Source organism: Phalacrocorax aristotelis, chromosome 3, assembly GCF_949628215.1.
Source record: "Phalacrocorax aristotelis chromosome 3, bGulAri2.1, whole genome shotgun sequence".
Lineage (NCBI taxonomy): Eukaryota > Metazoa > Chordata > Aves > Suliformes > Phalacrocoracidae > Phalacrocorax > Phalacrocorax aristotelis.
Window position 1 is genome coordinate 27,441,856 of NC_134278.1, and position 22,793 is coordinate 27,464,648.

Sequence of the window (22,793 nt, forward strand, 5' to 3'; positions counted from 1 at the left end):
CTATGGCTTTGCATTACAGTGATGAAAAAGAGAGAATTTCAACACAAATCTAGGAAAACCTGCTAGTTTTAATTTTGTATCTCTTTGGAAATGAAATGTAAAGAAGAAAACAGGACATAAAGCTCATGAAAACTAAACAAAAGGGAAATGTGCTTATGAGTTTTTACAGCATTAAGTTTCATAAAATTGTGTTTCAAAAATTATCCTGTTGCTTTGTTTTAAATCAAGAGATTAAACTGTGATTATATGCATGCTTATATGCATAACTCAGTAAAAAGGTAACAAATCACCACCAGAAACCCTAGAACAATTTATATATAACTAGTATACACATGTATTTGCTTTCTTCCTGTTTGACCTCCCACCATTTCTATCCATACTGTCATGCCATTTTACCATTATTCCTTTTTATCACTGTTCTATTCTATTCAGCTACTCTAACTCGCATGGCTTCTAGCTGTACATACTAGTCATTCTCTGGGATAAGCTAGCATGAGCCCTGTAGACATCTACTGAAGTTGGACAAAACAAAGGTGAAAGAATTGGCTGCAGGATAAAAATGCTAAGTGAATTTTCTAGTACATAAATATTCTTACAGATTCTGTATTTATTTGGAAATCCATCATTATGGATATATTCTTTTAGGTTGGTTAGTCACAGAAATACAGGCCTAAAAACTTAGGAGGAGATTGGTAAAGAAAGTAGTCTGGCACCTAAAAGAAGTGTTGCAGTTCATGACACCGCTCAGACACAGACAACAATTTTTCAGGCTGACATTTTGGACTCTTTTTTTTTTTTTTCCCCCAGCAGAGTTGCCAGTATAGAACCTTTAGGGCTTTATGTAAATCCAGACACCAGTAAATGCTTTCTGATTTTAACTGAGTGGCAATATCTTGCCTCTCTGCAAGACAAAGCCTCCTGCTCAGCTCCAAGGTCAAAGCACATCAGACCTGCTAACTCACAACTGCTGTATCTCCCAGCTCAGCACCAACTCCACTACCTGCCATTCACAGCCATCCTTAAAGCTCACGATATTGGTTACTAGTCCCTCCTCTAAGTACCTGACTGTCTCAGGCAGACTGCTCTATTAAAGGAAGACAAGCGAGGAGCCAAGAGTCACAGCTAGGCAGGCAGCAGCAGCAACCTCACCAAAAAGGAGCCAGGAAGCCAAGCCAGCAATTCAAAGTCAGGATCAGGTCTAGAGACAGTAACAAGATCAGTCACCGTCCAGTGATTATCCAGCAGGTCCCAAGTGATGAGCCAGATCTGAGGTTAAGCTAGTAAGTCAGTAAGCCAGTGGGTGAGGATGACAGTGAGAATCAGGGCGGTACAAGACTAGGAGCAAGCGTAATTGCAATGCTGCTGCAAGGTAGTTCAGGCAGGGGCCAAGGACAAGAGTTTCAGGTTTAAAGCCACCCCCAAGCGAAGAAGGGGGAGCCCCCACTGAGGCTCCTTAGCAGCAAGCAACTCCTGGACAAGAGGTCTTAGCTGGCCTCTAGCCACCAGCTGAAAGGGGTCTTACAGCCCTCAACTGCAAGCAAGCTCAACAGCCACAAATATCAAACCCCGTGTTTGAAAAAAAAGGACAAGCTAGGTACTTATATCTAGGAGACGGTTTTGTGTGGAAAATTCATTTTGCCTAAGGTTTCACATGTAAGCTCATAAGAATCATGGAAAAGGGGAATTTTAAACACAAACTTTTCTCAGTTGCTTAATGTAGGCTGTCCCATTTCAGCTTGCTGGCTGTTGTGAACTCTACTCCTGTAACACAATGATCCTTGTGAACTAATCAACCATGAACTTCCGCATCTATGTTCAGATTCCTCTCCTGGTTCCGGCACTTAAAACTTAGCCATATCAACACTGACTGCCTTTGTGTGAATGCAGTCCTTACTACATAATTAAACTGGAGCCACAAAAATATGCAAGTAAGTTAGTCTGTCCGCATGCACCAAAGGGGCTCGAATCTATTTATTTAAGTGATGAAGGGAAGAGTTCAGCAGCCAGACATTTCTATTTGGATTTTTGAAAAAAAAAAAAAAAAAAGAAAATCTATTTAATCTTTGGAATTCAAGGATCTTAAAGACATTAATGAGATTTTATTAAATATTTTGAACTCTCTGTAAGGGGTTATATTATAATGCTTGTAATGAAAACCTGTATTCACAAATTTTGATTTTGCAGTCTGAACCTTAAGAGTTTAAATAGAGGCTTGCTAAAATCTGTTTCTGGTATCAAAGCACGGATTTTATTTCAAAAATCCTGTTTTCTGGAAAAACAAAGCACTAATAAATAGTAATTTCATTTGGCAAAACATCAGTCTCATTCATCTCATTGTGTCCAATAAGGTGGAAATGATTACACAAGGTGGCAAAAATATTTGCTCCCTCTAAGTCATAGGAGTTTTATTTTGTTTTCTTGAAGTTAGGATTTGATCCCAGTAGTGTAGGGATCAGTTTATATTAATGAATTACAAGAGCGATTTGAATTTGATAAAGTTCTATAGGATTACTATTCGATTGTTTCATTCATTGAGGTATCACTGCTGGCCAAAACTCCTCTTCACATATTATTTCTCATGTTCAAATATGTGCTATGAAAACAGACGAGGCTATTTCTGGCAACTACACAAGGTATGGAAGAAAAGAGTTCTCTATCACTTTGATTAAAAAACTTCCCCCTTCTCACCCATCTGTACACGCTATAGGAGTCAATTGTCAAGGTAACTCAAATCTCCCCAGATCAATGGTCTCCCTTATTGGGGCCTCTCCAGCACAGAAGTTTCCTGATCCATCTTTTTACCCTTCCTTGGAGGTCTGTAACAATTTCCTATAAATGTTTTACTACTTCTTTTAGCTACTTTTGTGTTTGTCACATTAGCTAACCCACATATGTAATTTTACTCAAAATACCACAACCTCTAACTAAACCGCCACATCACTTCCCATCTCTGAACTTGTCTCTTTTGTAAATTATATATGATGATACTTCAATATTAAATCATTTAACCAAGAGCCAGTCATGTTTCTACTTTAAATGTTTACTATTTTATTCTGAAGCACCACTTCATGTTGCTCACAGTTTTACAGAGACTCTCTTCATAAAAGAAAGTGACTTTCCTTTTGCTAGGCAATGCTTTCTATCTATATTATTCACTTCAACAAGTTAAAAATTACTTATCCTTTAAAAGTTGGCTAATCTCTCCCCCATCTTTCACTACCTATCCTTTTGCTAAAACAACACACATAAAACTGAATACTAAAATTACAAGACTATTTCCCTGCTAATTTCTTATACAGATACAGCCTGTCAGTTCTAGATGACTTTGGATCAGCCCCAAACAAAAGAAAATATTCTGGGTAGTATAATCCTGTCTGGAACAATGCGATCTGTATAAAAAATCACTTACTGAATCACCAGCACCTCTTTCCACTCCTAGGAGATCTCTGATCGAAGCAATGCCTGAATTAGTGTAGAGTGATTTGTGGCTTTCCAGCTGTCATTCATTAATTCTTAGGAAATACAATATACAGTACAATAGTACTCAGCCTGAGGTTGTAGCCTACAACACCTTAGGAAGAGTGTAATTTGCCTGCTGAATGTTCTTGAAAATTGTCTTCTAACAATAACTGTAGCCCATTATTTCTATAACCCCTCAATCATCATCTCCTGAAGAAATAGTGTCGCTCGCACAGACGCCTAAAGAAGGAAGGGTAGGGAATTGCGTCTGTGGAGCGTCTGGTCTATGAAACAAACTGCTGAGCTGAAGACAAGGGGTTTTACTCTAGCGCTGCCATTCCTGTTTCTTTGGCAGAGAAGAACGCACAGGCAAGCCTGACAGCAGGGGCTGTAAGTGACCCAGGCACTCTGATCCACTGGCTTTGGCATTTTACCATCCGGCTGACCTGTAAAAGCTGCCTTGTTTTAGAAATAGTATTGCTTAGTTATAACGCACTGCTAGCTGCCTCGTTTCTTTGACCAGAGACAGGAGAGGATGTTGTGACGTACTGGCCCCGTTTGAGGATCCAAGAGCCTGGGGACCTACCTCTAGAGCAAGCCAAGTTGCTGCTTGCACAAAGCCAGTCAGAGAGACTGTGTAATGCCTGCTTCATCAAGGACTTTTGGCAAAATCTGTGACAAGTTCAGCTCAGCCAAAAACACTGCATCTTTAGACATGCACTGTAGCAGAACTTGAGTTACATAGGGAAGTTTTCTGGTGGGTGTCAGGGACCCCTGGTTTCCCAGAAATCTGAAAAGACTGCACAGGGATTTTATGTTTGGGTCTACTGCTCTCTTGAATTTACATGTTAATTAGCCTGAACTGCACATTAGGTACCTAAGAGCTTTTTCCCCCTTTAACTCTTACACAGTTGATTTAAGAAATAAATAAAAAGATAGGAGCAGGAGGTAAACCTGAAACAAGAATTGCTTACAACAAATACTGGGGTTAACAAGGCATAGCCATCATTCAGAGTTTAGTAGGCACCATGACAGCAATCATTTTAAGGAAGAATTTGAAAAACAATGCTTCAAGTATTTTTATGGCGAACTCCCATGCTCGGTGGTTTTCATGCTTCTAGCTATTACATCTGCAAGTGAGGCTAACTGTGAAATTAGCAATTTATTTATCCCACGGTACACACACACACACACACTTGCAACAGTAAAAGTGAGTAGGGGTCAACAGCGAGCACTGTAAAAGTTAGCACCTTTTTTACCAGATTTTGTCATTCAGTGTTTAATCAAATACCTGCAGAGATTCCCATACTGAAACACTTCCTTCTTGTTCCTTCTTGTTTATATCACTAATACCATTAACACACTGCTGTTATTTCTAAACAACATAACCTGAGCTCTGCCAAAATAACAAGTCAGGACAAAGGAAAGTTGACCTTAAAAATGGCTGCCTGAATTGCACACAAGGAAAAGATGCCATTAAGTATAAAACAGAACAATAAAGGCCTCCAGTTTATAACGAGCTTTTGATTCTGTAACGTTTAGTAAAAATAGGTCTCCTTAGGAATGTATGTACACATTAAGATAGTTTTCAAGATTATATCTTTATGAAAACTACATTAGAACTTGTAGTTTGTTTCTTGTATTGCATCCTATTCTTAAAAATATATAAACACAAAGGGAAAAATACATCTTATGGAAATTAATTATTTCTGATTATTTAGCCACAGATTGGAAAGAAGATTAAATAGGATATAAAGTTGTTGCTAATCTTACTTGGAAAGTATAACTGATAAACAAAAAAGCATACTGAAAGCACGTTAACAGTGATAAAATTATCTAGACCACCCTGTGTGCATAATTGCCAATAATTTACATGTATCCACCTCAAATCAAGATGTAATTATGCATTATTCTATTTTATATTTAGACACCTGCGTAAAACAGAAACTTTAGTTTAACAAACAATGAACATACAGATGTTCCTAAGAAAAGTGGAATCTGAGACATCAGAAAAAAATATATTTTATCTCCCTTGTACACCCAAAACCAATGGAATATGATAATGACCACTGTTTCTTAGTGATTTTGTATGGAACTGAAGGTAGTAAGTAGATAAGAATTGAAATTTTCTTGCAAAAACAACAGTAGTAATACCTGTAAGCAATTCGATGTGAACAATACTTTCTGAAGGTTAGGGAGCTCCTCTTTCTTCTTTTAGTAATTTCTTTAAGGCTGGAATTTATTAAAATTTTGCATTTTAATTAAACTACGACTATTACTATCATATCTATAAAATGAGAACCTGAGTTACCTGAATGGCTGTGAGGATATTGGCTAATGCCTGGCCATACGTGTCATGACAGTGAACAGCAAGAGCACTCAGAGGAATTTCTTTCATAACAGCTTCCAACATTCTTTTCATGCTTCCAGGGGTCCCCACACCAATTGTGTCCCCCAGAGAGATTTCATAACACCCCATACTGTACAGCCGCTTAGATACCTGATTAAAAACAGAGAAACATGAAAAGGTCAAGATGAAAGAACATAAAATAGGGTCAAGAACAGACATTTAAAAGGACACACTTCTATATAGGTTTCAGGTTTTGACCCACCAAGATTGACATAAATATCAGAATCCCTCTATTCATTCTTGAAAATTGTCACCCAAGCATAACATCCCATAGATCCTCTTATTTTAAATATATAGTTCTGCTTCTGTACATGGAATAACCAACAAAACCAAATCTGTCAAAAACTTGCTTTTTGACTCTCCCACCGAATCCAAATAAGCAAGATTTTACACTGTGAATTAAGTTTCTGTCAAGCTCTTTCCCAACATTTTCCTGTCTCTGGGGATTTCCCAGCTGTTTGGTTTTCTCCGTGTACTTTCCAGCTTACAAGTTGTACAGGGTAAAGACCTGCCCTTTTGTTTGCTTATTACACGGAGCCAAGCACATGGCTGAACTAAGACAATAAATAATTAACAAGGAGCCTGATTTTGCTTTCTCTTGGCACTGAAAACATCAATGAAAACTGAAGTTTTAACATGTTGTAGTTAATATTAATTTTGCTTGCTTTTCACGAAATCAAACATTAAAAGACTAACAAAGCAAAACTGTAACTTACTTAATATTCTAATCCTTAAGATTTAAAACTTTTCTTAATACAAAACAAAACCCTATACAAATAGTTCTTACTTATGTAAGTAGAGCCCTAACTGTTTCTGGAATTACGTCTTTGAGGAGTTCTTTGTAGGAGCAAGAGATTTGAGGTCTGGCTTCGTAGTGTTTGTATGGAGAGAGACATACACTCAGAAGCACAGTTATGTTTGCATCAAAAATATTGCTTTAGAAATTGAACGTAGGATCTTTCCATCTTAGTTTTGTTCAATTGATTTGGAAAGAGTTTCACCTTATTTTCAGTTGCTGAGTATGTTTGCCCCCTTTAGCCCACTGTGTATAAGGAATCGTGAAAGGCCATTCCACCGGAACAGAATCCCAATCTGGAAATTAACTGTTTAGAAATTTAAAAATATGACCCTTTTCCAAGACATCTTCAGCTGCACTGCACTCTGCTGTTAAAGCAATTCCAGGACTTCATCAGTGGGATTGCTGTGAATATGTCTGAGGAAGCTGACAAAGTGCTGCACCAGCAGTCTCGGAAGTGCTGGATTAATATTGTTATTCACTTAATTCAAAGAACAGCTGAAAAAGAACTTCAAGTAGTCTGAATTGTTCTGCTTAAAGCTTGGAAGTGCTATGACTATTGCAAAGGTATTAAACTCTCTGTGCTTTAAAGTAAAAGAGCCCTGGTTCGTATCAACATAAATTCAATATACACTCTACGAAAGGGACATTCACCAGCTTGCAAAAAAGATTCTATCTTGCAGCACATTTTTATATCATCAACACAGGGCAGGTGTTTTCACTGGACTACTGTTGTAAGAAAAAAAACAGACTGTCTGCAGTTAGTGGTAGATTACCCCTAGTTAATCCCCAAACTTCTACTTTTGTTTAACATCGGGGTAAAAGAAGCAGACTGCATTTTTGTCTCATGTTCCTTTTCATTCATGATTCAAAGTTTTGCTAGATGAGCATTTTAATGATGACAAAAAGACTATGTAAACTGCTAGAAATCATGCTACATTCAGTTTTTTCCCATGCTCAGTCCTTAGGTCTTTCAGCTTCTGAAATCAAGTTCCGAAAGACAAAAGAAGGGAGGGGGAAACTCTGCTAACAAGCTAAGCATCATCACCGATTTGTCATGACCTAATCTTAAAGTGACCCTTAAGGAGAGACCTATATTTAATTTCAAGAAGAATGTGCATGCTTAGAAGTTGAACGGGAGTTTTTCATATTGGATTTTCCATCCTACCATAGTAGGAGGCAGCCCATTAGTTATCGTTTTGTAAGTTTTCAATGTGGATTTTTGGGAGGAGAGTGGGGGAGAAGAGAACACACTGTTTTGCCAATGTAATCAGAATGTGATTATGAGCTTGCAGCTTTGTTGATTGAACAGGGTTCTGTTCTGCACCACTGAGCAGTTTTACTATGCATGAGTCTTGTGCTACTCCCCTTGGGAGCACTGCCCTGACACCAAGCATTGATCAAAATGCGAGTTGGTGACCCAACACTGCAACCCCTTAGGTATGTGAACAATCCTACTGCTGGAAATAATATTTAAAACTATACTATTAAACTGAATATAAAAGGTCATAATCGAGCAACAGCTGATTTTAAGCAAATAACATAGAAACACACTGCAGTCTTTGTGTTGTACAGGAAACTTTGTAATAATCCAACAACATTCAAATAAGAATAGGCACATTTTCTGTAGCCCGATCAGCCTGTATCCTGGATGATACTTCTGTGAATTCACTGCTCTAGGTTAAGAGGAAGCTAAGGAGAGGAAGAAGCAGGCAGAAAGATAAAAACAGCCAAGTATATGGCTGGAAGACAATGGATAACACAACTAGCTTCAAGGTTATTACACGGTGCTTCCAACAATTTTCAAGCCTTATTTGCCTAAGGGTGAAATTCACAAACCACAGCACGGTAAATGGTTAAACAGTGACTCCATTTCATGAAAAAGCAGAGTGATAAAAAAGGACTATGCCGTTTCTTTTAACAGATTTTTTTTTTAAATAAAGAACCATAGGGATGTACCAGATGGATTCTAGAAATCTGAAGGCATCTGAAGTTTGCACTCACTAGATAACTGCATAAAACAGTTATGTACCTAGTAAGCCAGAAATACACGTGCTCTGGTTAACGAGCCACCTCTCCTAATTGGTTTTGCTTCAGTTAAAAAATCTTTTGCTTAAAAAAAAAAATCGGTCATTGTCATTGCAGACAGTCTAAACCTTTCAATCATAGCTGCTGATTGCAATGCACAGTCAAGGGAGGCACACACTCCCATCCTGAGAAAGAGGACGACCAGAGAGGCAGCTCTCTGAAAGGGTTTAGCAACACGGCCAGAAATTTTGCTAATTCTGATTCAGCAAAGGATGAGTGCATGTGTTTATGTAAAATCCATTAACAGCTAATCAGATGCTTCTATACAAACATCGGTGCTCACTGAATCAGGGCCTCTACAACTTTAATGAGGCAGCTTTTATTCTTAAACCCATACACAATGGTGTAGAGGTACACAAGACACTTATTAGGATGAAGATGGAAAATAAAATGTCTGTGTGAGTAAAAGTTTGCATATTTGGAACGTTAAGTAGCACTCCCACTGGCAAACTGAAAAGGAGCTCTTCTGTGCAAGGAAAGTAGTTTAAAAAAAGGCAACACATGGAAAGAAGCCTGTTGGGGAACATGATATTGCAGTAAGCAATTTACCAACAGCACAGCTGAATCTGTCATCACCGCTCTAACTAAAGCTGTGTCACTTCTAACTTTCACTTCATATTAAACCCAATTAATCTCGAGATACTGAGTACCTCCCAATTTAGCTATTTTTTCAAAGAGTGCGAGTATATGTGGCTGCTGTGGGAGACATGTTATCACAAGTTCCATCTGGAATGTATACTAGAAGAAGACGCAGGAGAACAGGACCTGAAAGCCACACACAGAGAACACAATCTATCAGACAAATGTTGACTAGCTGCTAGTACTACAAAGGAAAAAAAAGTGCTTTGCAGATTCTGCTAGATCACCAAAAGTAGGTGATTAAGTGTAACAGAGAAGACAAGTCTTTCTCCAGGAGAAAGGCTGGCATGTTCTGCCTTGTGCCTCTTGAATTCTCTCCACCTTCTTCTCTACTGTCCATTTCAGCTTTCATGTCCTCTTTGCCTTCCTGCAAAATTTAACACTTGTGTTTCCCTCATCTTTTTCTCTGCTAGAAAAAAAAAGCTGGGCTAAGACATCATCTTCCTTCTCCTTTATCTAAATGGAAAAGGGGTCAGGGAGGGAAGGTGCAGCTTATTCCACCACAGCAGTAGAGCAAGTAGTAGGAAATCATGTTGGGGATGAGTTTTGGTTCATGTGTCAATCACATGACATTGTCCAGCAGCACAGTGTTGTAGCAGTGGTTCTAGCGGCTGAGATTGCAGTATGCTTATGCCAGCATAAAATGGATTTAAAAGCAGAAACTCTTTGCAAGAGGTTGTGCTGGAAATCATCTCATATAACATGGTCCACTGACATATGTGCTTGATTCTATTTCCTTAAGCATTTCCTTACCTTCTTGTTGGAGGAAATAGCACATACTCATAACTTTCCTCATGACTGATAACAATCAAAACATACTATTTTCCTTAGATTTGACCGCAGATGGTTGAGTGAGGTTATGCGCCCAGTTTTAGTATTAGCTATGTTTTGGTTTTGTTTTCCTTAAATTTTATCCATTAAAGACCTTTTAAGGATTTAACTAGAGAACCTTGCTTATAGACATTTTTAAATGTATTTCTGATGCATTAATAAGGCAAGCCAGAAGTTCACTCTTACTTCTGCCACTTTAGCTGGTATGATGTTTCCTTCATATGGGCATCCCAATGCACAGGACACATACCTACAATAAAAAGAACACACAAAGACACTTCTGTTTTATATATATGCATATCTGTATCCATCCATGTTACATTAAAAAAAAAGGTTAAATATTATTTTGAATATTTAAGCCAGTCAATGAAGAATAAATATTTGAATGAAAAGTTAACATTACATCAGATGAAAATAGCCAGGTTTATCAATTTCATTTTGAAATCACAGAACAGAGATTTATAGCTTTATTTATGCTCAGTGCATGTCGCAAGTTCTAAAGGACTGGCAATGCAGTGAAGCTAACACTGCTGCACGAGTCTTTCATTTCTCTTGGTGTATCCTTCTGAAGAAGTTGTAAGAACCAGCTCAAGTTTCACCTTGCTTGACCCGCACAAGGTATTCAAAGGAAGACATAATTTTCTTCCTTGTGCCAGCTACCCGGATCACTGAGAGCAACACATGCACACAAGCGACTTCTTATAACAACCCACCATCTCCTAAGTCATTAGAATTGTGGTCAATGGGGTAGCTTTCACCCTCTGTCTCTCTATTAGTATTTCTGTCCCAGCGCCCAGGAAGAATTATAGCTCCATTGCAAGCTGTAGTTTAGGTAGGCCTTGGGACAAGAAGAAAATGAAGAAACCAGACTGTGTCTCTCAGCAGCTATTGGCCCCACAAAGAACAAAAACTGAAAGCTACAACCAAGCTTCCACTGCTCAGTCTTAATGTTGTGTTAGCATAGAATTTTGTTTAAATTTCTTTCTTTAATGACAATTAAGACCCATGAAATTCCAATTAAACTTCTAATTGTTTATCTTAAATTGATTAGGAACAGGATTAAACTAACAAGAAACAGCCATTAAAAATTGAAATAAGTGTGGCTGTAGAGGGATTTACAATAGATTCAGAGGCAGGCAGAGCCCTAGTCCCAGTGGGAGATTGCTCAACTGCTTAATAGAAGGACAAGAGCCTTCATTGATCCCCCATCTTTCCCTTTCCCTCAACACTGAAGGATATAATGTAAAATTATACACTGTATAATGCAAATGGGATTGAACAGATGCCAGTTTGTAGGTAGTCAAGGTCCATAGGGTAAAGGATGTATTGTTTCTTTGCAGCTGAAGGAGAAACTGATAGAATGTGAAATTAGGATGGGTAACAGGCAAAAACAACTTGTGAAAAAAAGGTCAACATTTTAACATGTAGAGCACACTCCATCCCTTATATGAAGGTATGCTGTTGGCACCCTGGAACTAGCAGTAAGAAAGAAGCAAACCTTGAGCCTAAAAAGAACTTGATTAGCCCTGACAAAGAAATGGAAATGGATTTTGTTTCCACAAAAGTGCTTGGGTCCATTACATCCTGCTCATAATTTTAGTCCAGATGCCTACTAGGCATGATTTCAATTATCTGTATGTCATTATGAAAAACAGGTTTTTGAAACTTGGCCATAGACTTCATTAAATATCACCCCCAATTTAGATGTCACTGTTTAAGTTTCAAAATTCTAAATTTTCTTATAGAAATTAAAGATAAAAAAAAGTAGCTACTGTGAACAGTTAAACACTGCCCTGCTTTTTCAGTGATACATAATTCAAAAAACAATTCAGGATAATTTCCTTAGGTTTTTTTACGCATACACAGTTTTTCAAATGAAACCAAGCATGACAAATTCAGGCCCAAAGGATTGCTTTTTACATAATACTACAGTGCCTAGAGCTAGTGAACACACAGACTTCTACTGAAATTATTTTGCAACATCAGCCACAGCATTTATTATGAAGTGAGCAAAAACAGTACTAAATACAAAGTAAATGCAAACCATATAGTACATATGTGCACGTGTTCCCTTTAATTACATGCATCTTTACATGTAACCAACGGCTACATACGTTAGATCAAGAAGACGTACCTTTGGTAGTGATAATGTGGCATGAATGACATCTGGAATGCAGTAGGGCAAGCAAAAGTAAAAGCAGGCCAGAAGGTATCTAGAGAACAAGGGAATACTCCCTGTGGTTCACACCAGCGAGCAGAAACTCGCCTGAGCTCACATAATTCAGCTGGCCTGCTGGGGTATGAAAGTATGTGGTCACCTGAGGAATCTGCCTACTACAATGTACAAATCTGTTTGAGATTATGAACTTGATGCATGCTTACACCATTGTGACTAGGCTGACATTTTAAACAAGGAAAATATAATTGATATAATCTATCTGGTCATCTGATATTCAGTATTAAACTGGAGAAAATAGGGATTACTGAAAGAATTTGACAGGTAAAGAACTTCCTACCAGAGAGAGAACAACGTCGTGTGGAGAATGAAATAACTGTTTTTCAGTAGAGTTCATCAGGGATGAGTTTGGCAGAATTTTATCTAATATTTTCATTTAATTAATTGGCATAAAGACTAAAGATGTGGTGACAACATTGAATTTCTTGGTACTGTCAATGCAAAAAAAAAAAAGCACTGGGATGCCATGGAGAAAGGACAGGAGCAATAGAAATGGGACTCAGTTGATGGCAATGACAAAGAAAGTGAAATTCTTAAAATGAGGCTGTAAAAGAATAAAAAGCAGTCCAAACATATACCAGGATAAGCATTTTTATTAGACGACATAAAGTTAGAATTCCATCTGACAAGGTCTTGCTATATTCTTATTCAAAATAAGAGACACAATTTGAGTCATCTGTAGAAAAAGTAATGCAAGCTGGAACAGTTGCGGGCAAGGGCTGCGTACAGTTGGCAGTGGTACAGACAGCCTAGCATATGAAAGGAGAAAATATGCATGTCTATGTAAAAGAGGGAAGATAATCATGTGTCTGGTCTGTGCATTTACCAAGACATCTAGACTTAAGGCTGAGTGAGATGCTTTGTAATTGCATTTGCCTGGTTCCAAACGAATAAGCTTAAGTGAAAGGAAAAAGGTTCCAAGAGAAAGGAAGGTCTGTATCTACAGGTATGTTTGGCTGTTACATTTTCTTTTTTGTGTATGAAATAACCCATAAGGCATTAAAAGCACAAGAGAATCCAGCCAAAGCAGAGCTGCAAGACCTCCACCCACACTCTTCCAAAATGGGAGACAACTTCGAAGAACATGCTGAAAACTGCTTAGAAAGAAGAAAATTAACAAGACGGAGCCACAGAAAGCAAGAAAAGACACAAGTTTAAAGAAGAGTCTGGTCAACCGCAGCAAACTACTGACAAGTCAAGAAGAATGAGGGTAGACTACTGTTTCTGAGATCTTGTCACCAGGGAGTTTGGTGAGAGCTGTTGCAGTTGCAAGCAAGGAACAGAAGCCAAAGTGTAGGAGTTATAGGAGGGAATCACAGAAGAGGGTCTCCAGACAGTAATTATAAACAGCGCCTTCAATGAGCTTAGGAATGAAGAGATAGGTGATGAGATATGATATGAAGAACCAAGTAGGGTCAAAGGTGCAATTTTTAAGAGGCAAATGCTTGCTTATATTGCAGTGGAAAAGAGCCAGAGGACAGTGAGAGGTTAAGAAAGAGAATAAGGGAGGGAAGAAATAAGAGGAAGAACAGAACATGGGGTCACTGGGGCAAGTGGAAGGGGTACACATGGCAAGTAGACAAGAAACTCCTGCTGCTCTGACAGTGGAGGAGAAAGAGAAAAGATTAGGGAAGGGAAAAGAGAGTGACGGAAGAGCATACTGTATCTATTTTTCCTTAGGAGAAAAAGCAAGATCCTATGTGAAGAAAAGCAGCAGAGGGAAAAAGAGGGAAGAGTTTGAGCAATGATTTACAGAGGCAACTGGGATTTAATCTGGGGATTCAATTAAGTTGGAGAATACAGCTGTTTTCTAAAAAGATGGCAGGACTGAAAGAAAAAAAGACTTTGTAATGAAAAAGACTGTCTTGGTCTCAGGATATTCACCAGAGACACTCCACAGTATGAGAGCAGAAGCAAATATCTGGGAGTTCACAAAGCAGGCTCTGCAATGGAAGTGTTTAATTCTAAGTATGTGCTTAAATCTTTGCTGAATCAAGGCCAGACATTTTAGTAGCTTAACTACGTCTTTAGCATGCAGTCAAAGAACGGAGCCCATGCAACCAGAGGTGGAAAGAAGGACCTGCAGTAAGTGAAGGTATCTATACAGCTGCTTTAGGAACACACAGGTAAATGCTGTTCTGCTTACTCAGGTTCTGTGAAATCAGAATTCCTCCCTTTATTAAATAGTGCTAAAAAGAAGTTCTCTACTTGTTTCACCTGGCAGAGTTCACCCAGTCAGATTTTACTGCATGAGAGTATCATTTCATCTTCTCCTAAACTGTCTTCTATGCATATAAAAACAATTAAAAAATAAACCCCAACAACTTTACTGTGTAATATTTTGGACAAAAATGCTGAACAGCCTCTCGGGATGGGGAGGGAGAAGGAAGAGGAAGAGAGTTTTCAATTTCTTCCAGTAAGCCAAAACCAAATCGCAGTGTTCCACAAATGGTACAGACAGTATAAGGTCTCCACGATCAAGGTCACTAGGAATGGTGATAATCACCACACCAGCCCAATGACTGTGAAGTGCAGGATATAAAACCACAAACAGGGTAAATGAGCAAACTTTTCATAACCAAAGTGTGTTAAAAGGAAAATGAATCCAAGCAGAAACTGAACTCCATCTTGTAATCAGCCCTTTGTCAGCTTGTTTCAGCAAGAGTTCCAGAGCCAGATCCACAGCTGCTACCACAGCTGGAAGCACGGAGCCTCCTGAGAAGCCAGTTGCAGACTCAGATGCTGCTGTTTCCTGTTTATTATTATAGTGTAAGTTCGCATATAATTTACCATGTTCATTGCAGATGTATTTGTTTTTATTGGATGTTCGTGCTAAAATGTACATGCCTATCATTTGGTGAATTCATAATATTAAGGTTGATATATTCTGTCTCTGAAAAGGAAACCATTTGTTAAAAACAGGCAATCTTTACTGTGAGGAGAGGGGAAATATGAAAAAGAGAAGAGGGAAAGGAGATTCTTCCAGAAATAGAATCTCCAAGCCAAGCCCAAAATGTGTAAATAAGGCCAGGATTTTTTTTCCACATGTGATTAAAAAAAAAAGAAACACCAAACACCAAAAAACAACCTCTCCATGTATTTATTGATCAGTTGCAAGTAATATATCTGCTATTGAAAGGGCATCCTGTAGTAATAATATTTATTGTTTTTAGAATGCCCAGAAAACACTGCTAAGTTGTGAACTACGTTCTAGAAAATAAAACTTCTCTAAAATCAGAACCAAATTGTTACTATAATGAAGGGCCACTTAACCACTTACCTTTTAATAACTATATCGAATTATCCATGGAGCAATCAGTAACATACTAGAAAACCTTATAATTTCATGCCAACATTTCAAGTCTGATTTTACACAACCCGTTAAGAATAAACAGGGATCATTTTTACTTCCCAGAGGTATCCCTCTGGGGTTTTTTTGGTGTTTTGTGTGTGTGTTGGGTTTTTTTGTTGTTGTTTTTGGGTTTTTTTTTGTTGGTTTTTTTTTTTTTAATTAGAAAAAAACCAAACCAGCTCTTCTGGCCTACTAATAATATTTTCTATCTGCAGGTACAAAAAATGGGTAAAATTTGCTATAAAGTTATTCCTAAGGAAAATGTCTCCTCTTACATAGTGCAATCATCCAGTATGACAGAGTTAGCACAACAGCTCCAATATCCTTTTCTTAACCTGTCCCCAGTAGAGAGAAATGTATCAAGTCCCCACATCCCAGCAGTCTCCGGCTTCTCAGACTTCTCCAGGGGACTGTGACCAGCTGGCTTAAAACTGTGCAACCCTGTACATTTGTTCAACGTTCACATACTAAAATGTGTTGCTTCCAAGTCTATTAAATGTTCATCTACATTTTCTAGTTCCCATAATCAAAAAAAATCAGCTCACTTATAGTGACATGAAGGTGTTAAATTGGTTTTACTACCTAAAGAAGTGATAATGGTACAAATCACCCTATTATCAATATAACTGTGACTATGCTAAACTACACAGTGTAGCCTAAAAATGGGGGTGTAAAGCAATGTGAAAAAAATGTGTACTCCAGCCCTAAGTATTCCAGAATAACAGAAGATATGGTTTCAAAGTTTCTGTCTGTATTTGTAAAACATACACAGCTTTAAGCTGTATTGATTTATGCAAACTGAATTGTTGGAGTTTATCTCATGGTACTTCTAATTAGGTGTATAAAACACAGTACTGAAAGGTCATCCAAATATCTTGCATTGAGGTATTTATGATGAACTGTAATAAAAGAAAAAAAGACTATATATATGAACTATATAAATGAACTGAACTATAAAGATCAGATTGTCTTGATAATCAGAAGTTTCAGATAATTGGGATATTTCTTTATAAATAAAACATACTTCATTTTTAGTTTCCAGAATTACTTGTTATAAAGTATATTAAACAAAACTGATGTGTGCTTCCACCTTTTTTTTCAAATATCACTAGCACAAGATAAAAATAACTAAAATCAATTCTTTCTCTTTAAGTTTCTAATATTTTGTGTCTTACCTTGTGTATTAACATCAAAGTAAAACTATTTCCTATAATGAACAAGGAATTATATATGTTGCACCCTGTAACCTTGATTTTCACATACTATAAAAGGTAATAGTAATATTGCATGCAATTGTTTGTTTGGTATCTGTTTGTCATAGCAAAAAATATTGCTATATTTCAAGTGTATCAACCAGTATTTGGATGCTATACAAACACAGATGTAAGCCAGATATTGATACATTTCAATATGCTTTTATGTATTGTGAACTTCACCATATTGCTCATTCTTAAAAGACATAGGACTATAAACACAGGAGTTACACACACCAGTTTAGAATTAACGTATGATTACATACGCTTTAATTTATGAAGCAGCAGCTTTGTAAGGAAATGCTTCTAGAGTTATTTTACAGCAAACATTTACATCTGTTTTCCTGACACTGAACCTCTAAACATTTGCACACACATTCACATTTGTACATGCATATAGTCCAAGTGGCCTCAAAAGGGCTTTTCACATGAAAATTTTTCAGGGCTAGGACATAAATACAGCTTTTAATTACTGGCCATGGAGAAGTGTTTTTTAGTAGAGAAGAAAAAATTACCACCTTTCAGCCCTTATATTCCCAGTTAACGTTTATTAGGACTAAGACAGTCCTATACAGAACTGAATGTTTCAGAGGGAGGTAGTCTGACTTTATTTCACTGTCACAGAACATGAAGTAAGTAGTGAAGTACCATTTGTGGAGAAGGGGAAAATGAAATCCTTATTTCCTTACTGTTCTATTGTACTAAGTGCAATTTACTTCTGTCTCTTTTTAAATCTGGTAATACATTAACTTGAAAGAATCTAGCTTAATCAGAATTTACCTAACATTTTCTTCATATGTACATTAAAAATACATTTAAACTAAAACAGAATCTAAGTGACTACTTGCCATTACCATTTGCCACAGTTTTTCTATCAATCCTAGCCATTAGGCTTCATTTTTAATCACTGAAACAGATGTGATATTTTTAATGGTACCTGAATTATGCATTAAAAGATGCAATTCTAAAACCAGGAGTATTTTGTGTCATTTCACATGCAAAATATGAATAGTAGTAATTAGCTGACCACTGAGTTCATAACTGATTTGGCTTAGTGTCTTCCAGAACACGTCCCAGATGTTATTGTAAAGTTTTTATGCATGTACAAAAAAATAAAAATAAAAACCCCTTCATGACGCTAATAAATAGTCTGACTTCTAAGACCATACACAAGATTTCAATTCTTCATAAATATTTGAACAAATTTAGTAAACATTTAGAAAACTGTGTACTGTGCTACAGACTTTAAATGTGACAGCCGACAACATAAATTTTCTGGATGATGATCGAGTCAATGTTAGTGCAGCTGTAGCAACAGTAAGACATGCAAAAGCTTGAAGTTTAGTTTCAACCCTCTGAGTGCATTTTTCATAAGATTCAAGGATTGCCAATGATTTATGCTCACTACATAAATTCTAAATTGCCAGTAAAAATAGGAAATAAAATTTGAACCCCTTAAAATTATTTTTGGAAGTATTTTTCAACTGCACAAATAAGGAGTTAGGGCAAGACACTAAATTATCCATTTCCTGCAAATAAATAACACTTTAAACAATAATAGTGCTTTAGAAAGGAAACAATCTCTGTATTGAAATTAATATAAATACAATTTATGCATATTAATATTTTTATTACCTAAGTAATTCAAGCAAAATATTTACAAAATTTATATTAGAAGCCAAAATCGTGTAGTCGTGGGAGCTTGCTTGAGCAAAGGCTGCAGGTTTTGGCCATGGCTCTTTAGAAGTAGCCAATCTCTAAAAGGGTGCTTAAAAATAAAATGTTCTCAGTGCACAGGGTACAAATCTTTGTCCATATAGTCCACAGCTTCGTTTTGTGTTACCTTACAGCACAAAGCCTATTAATACATTTCTTATATCTATTGTAATTTACATAAATTATAAGGTGTTAATCCTTAGCCTATGCACAGGTAGGAAGGGATTAATCTGTTCTAACTTGTGATATCAAAGATAATAATCTACAGCCTATGCCTTAGATAGGCCATCTACAGGAGGACTAGCACAGGATAGGACCCAAGCTCCTTTGTAGCCAAAAGGATGGATCAGCCAGAGCTGTTCATCTTATCCTACAGCAGGTACTTTAAAAAGCACATACGATAAATCATAATCTGAAGGCTGCTTATTTCCCTCTAGTAGCTATAAGCAGATTTAGGACGACAAGCTCAGACTTGTTGCCTCATGTTACAACAATAGTTGTAAACAATATAGAATTATTTTCAGTAAATAGAAGCCACACAACAAAACTAAAACCTGAAATTAATCTTGTCCTTGAAATTAAATAACCACCAGTCAAACTATGAGCACCAATTCTAAATACTGAATGTCAACTGATGAATTATGTAACATCCCAGCCTTTTGTTTCCAAAATGCTGAGTTTGAGCTCATTCAACAGAAACAATTTCAATTTCTGAATCTGTCAGTTTCTGCCCCTGCTTGATTTGTCTATGTAATACTTACAGATCAGATATAAAGCATATAGAACATGGCATAAAGAACAACTTGCCACAAAGCCTTGACTGCCTCAGTATTTAGAGAATTTTGCATGGAACTGCAATACAAAAATGCCATTTATTTTATCTGTCACTAAAACCAGCCTCTGTAGTAGCAGCTAAATATGGGATCATCAATCAAGATCATAAACTGCAGGCTTTGATAGCTAATTCTTTTTTGATTGTTTTACCTCCAGGAAAAAGTCACCTTGATTGCACTGAGTATTTCTATGAAATATCTGTTTAAGTTTTACTTTCTGATTATCTTTACCACAGATTATTTCATTGAGGAAAAGAAGCCCTGTGGTTTATATCATTAAATAAACTGTAAAATTCCACAAAGCTCTTAAATGTACTGCAATATCTGGGAACTAATGAAGTACTACTACTCATGTCCTAACAAGTCCTCTGTAGTGGTGTAGGCTTGTGCTACGTGTTAGTACCAGCGAAAATTATGGTTTAGTCTTCCAGAATTAAGTGGAAATGATGGTCTGCTTCCATAATCTGCTTCCTCACAAGAAGCTGAAATGTAAATAGATCAATTTACTTCCTGGATTTGGCATTGAAAACTGGTGCTGCTTCTTTATGGGTATTTTTTCATTTTTTAACTAATTAAATTTTAAGTCCATCTCCTAGAGCTTTGTTCAACTGCTAAGAGATCTACCATTAAAAATAAAGTCCTTCTGAATTCTGCATTTCTACGTTCATGCTCCTGCTATGATTTTTCTGGCCTTCAGCATTCAGAATAAAAGCCAGTACACTGCTTAAAAGAAAGTACTGAGGTAGATGGACACTATGCAATCCCTATTTTTTTTTTATAATTTCTGAGCAATCATTCCGTCTCAATGCTTCCTACAGGTTCCTGTAACTCTGCAACCCATGCGGAGTGCATCTGAACAAATATGAACATGCAGGGACAAGACTCAATGTATCACAATACTTGGCAGTTATTGTCCTGAAAACATATTTGGCTAGACTCTGATCAATAGCAATAGTTTAATTCTCATTAATTACCATTTTGCCTCCTCAAAATCTTCCTTGGAGGGATTTTTTTTAAAGTGCACTCAAAGTCCAAGTGGAATGCGTTAACCAGTTCTCTTTTACCTTCTAACTTATTAGCATGCTCAAAGCTTTCAATATTTTCATATACTGAAATCCATGTTCAATGGATGGTTTAGATACTCAGAATTATTACCTCAGTTAACTTTCTTTGTTACAAAATTAGGCTCCATATTCTGCAATTTAGATTCTCAGCAGATTTTTAGTAGTTTAGCTACTTTATGCTTGAGTTATATTAGATCTCCCTGGACAAATACCAGATAGTCCTCTTCTGAAAGTTTTGATTTGTTGAAGTGTAACATTAGTCCAACATCTTATCTCCTGATGCCTCAACCTCTAATTTGCACTGGATAAATTAGTTCCCAAGCTAACATCCTGTGATGAAGATAGCTGTAACATAAACATAAATGTAGTTTCTCTTCAGTATACTTATCCTCTCTAACTGGATTCTTTACTCAGTTATAATCCCACAAATTGAATGGTTCTGTCAATGGCTTCCTACTTCCAAATGATTCACTTTTCTTAGAGCTGTAAGCCTAAGGAAGAAAGCGTAAGGAAAAGCTGGAGTGAACGTACATAATTTCCATTCACAACTTCAAATCTGTTCACTTTGTAACATATCTGATATTGAGCAGTCCAACGTTGCAGCGTTGTGTAACATATTGCATCTGGCACAACACACTCAACAAAATTGTCCTGCATGTACTGCGTGAAATTTGCCTAGGTTTGCATACTGAAATGAAATTACACATCTTTGTACTGGATGCATAAAGTAAGCACTTTCAAAACATGATCTCATCATATTTTCTCTGGGTTCAGTTATCTCTTTTCTCTTCATCTCTGTACTGCTGTTTTTCCTGTTTGCTTCATTACCTAGTTCTTCATATCCCTCTCTTTGTACCTCCTTCACTTGTTTTCCTTCTTTTTAGTCTTAATTTTTTTTTTGTGCTCTGCTTCTGCTTGACCACTTTCTGCCTCTTACTTCCTCCTCTCTGTACGTGCCTTCTCATCCTGCTGCTTTCTCATTTTTTTCTGCTGTGTGCAGAAAAATCCTGCCACACACAGTTCATCAGGTAGTAGACAATAAATGTATGGGAATGTTATAGAATCCTATCAAGGGAACAGTTATTTCCATCACATCACTGTATCAGTGCCAGAATAACTGCCATGGGCGTATTACAAATGCCTCAGACATACTATCTGTGAAAAAAAAAAGCAGCAGGTTGCCACTTTCTTAAACATGTGAAAACTAGTGCACAGAACATAAGTTAATATTTTAAACTCCAAGAGCAATCTAGAGTACACCACAGGGGCTTCTTCATCACCTGCAGTTTACATCTTCTGGACCAGTTGCAAAGTCCATTTGTTGACACCCATAGCTACCCAAAAACATATACAATGCATAAACTTTTGAGGATCCCCTTGATCGTTGGTTGCCTCTATTGTGCCATTTGGTTGAATTTTGTTGGTGAAATACAGAAATATGAAACAGAAAACATTGCTTGGCATGCCTAGACATCTGAGAAAACCAGAAAACAAAAAGTTTAGTGTAAAAATGTTCACCAGTGCTGAAGGTTTGTTGCCATATACATGCTGTCTCTTCTGAATTGACTGCCTATTCCCTCATCCCTAAAATTCAGGCATCCCTGAGCTTAATCCTCCTGGAGAACACAAATTGCTAGTTATGTTCTCAGCTTAGAATTTAGTTCCAGAAAAATGTGGCAAACAGTGGTGGTAGAGACCTTTTAAACAAAGGGACCTCTTATAAGAGATGACTTTTATAGCTTGATTCTACAGTGTATGAAGTGATATATTATTAATACCATAATAAAAGTATGCAGATTTTTTTTTAAGGTGCAACACTCTTATGAGTTCTCAGCAGCACAAAATAGCAAAATTAATTTGTATAATAAAATGAGTATCTTTATACACACAGCTTACTTTTTTTTCAGTTTCCAGAGGACACTAGTCACCATTAGCAGTTACAAAACATACAGCAAAATTACTAAATATATTCAGTCTTAATAAAAAAACCAATACGGACTATTATTTCAAATCATATAAAATGTAAAAATTTGGTCATATACTTTTATACTGGTACAAAAAAAAACCTGTAACCACAACCCCAATAACTCTGTATTACTTAAGAATCTTTATATTT

At 36.9% G+C, this 22,793-nt stretch overlaps 1 protein-coding gene and 1 long non-coding RNA gene across 6 annotated transcripts in view; one reads left to right on the forward strand and one right to left on the reverse strand.

The window, feature by feature from the left end:
• Positions 1–22,793, reverse strand: part of HMGCLL1 (3-hydroxy-3-methylglutaryl-CoA lyase like 1) — a 92,647-nt gene that overhangs the window by 36,456 nt on the left and 33,398 nt on the right. For all 4 annotated transcript variants that reach the window (XM_075086999.1, XM_075086997.1, XM_075087000.1 and 1 more), the window contains exons 6-7: positions 10,410–10,473; positions 5,771–5,959 (exon numbers count right to left, since the gene is read on the reverse strand). In XM_075086999.1, coding sequence (XP_074943100.1) covers positions 5,771–5,959; positions 10,410–10,473 — 253 coding nt within the window. The remainder of the gene's footprint in view (positions 1–5,770; positions 5,960–10,409; positions 10,474–22,793) is intronic.
• Positions 13,042–22,790, forward strand: LOC142054439 (uncharacterized). Of its 2 annotated transcripts, XR_012659526.1 has the most exons (3): positions 13,042–14,585; positions 15,109–15,228; positions 16,027–22,790. It is a non-coding gene; the product is annotated as an uncharacterized LOC142054439 (long non-coding RNA). The 2 variants fall into 2 exon arrangements; XR_012659525.1 differs by lacking the exon at positions 16,027–22,790 and having other exon boundaries at positions 15,109–15,231.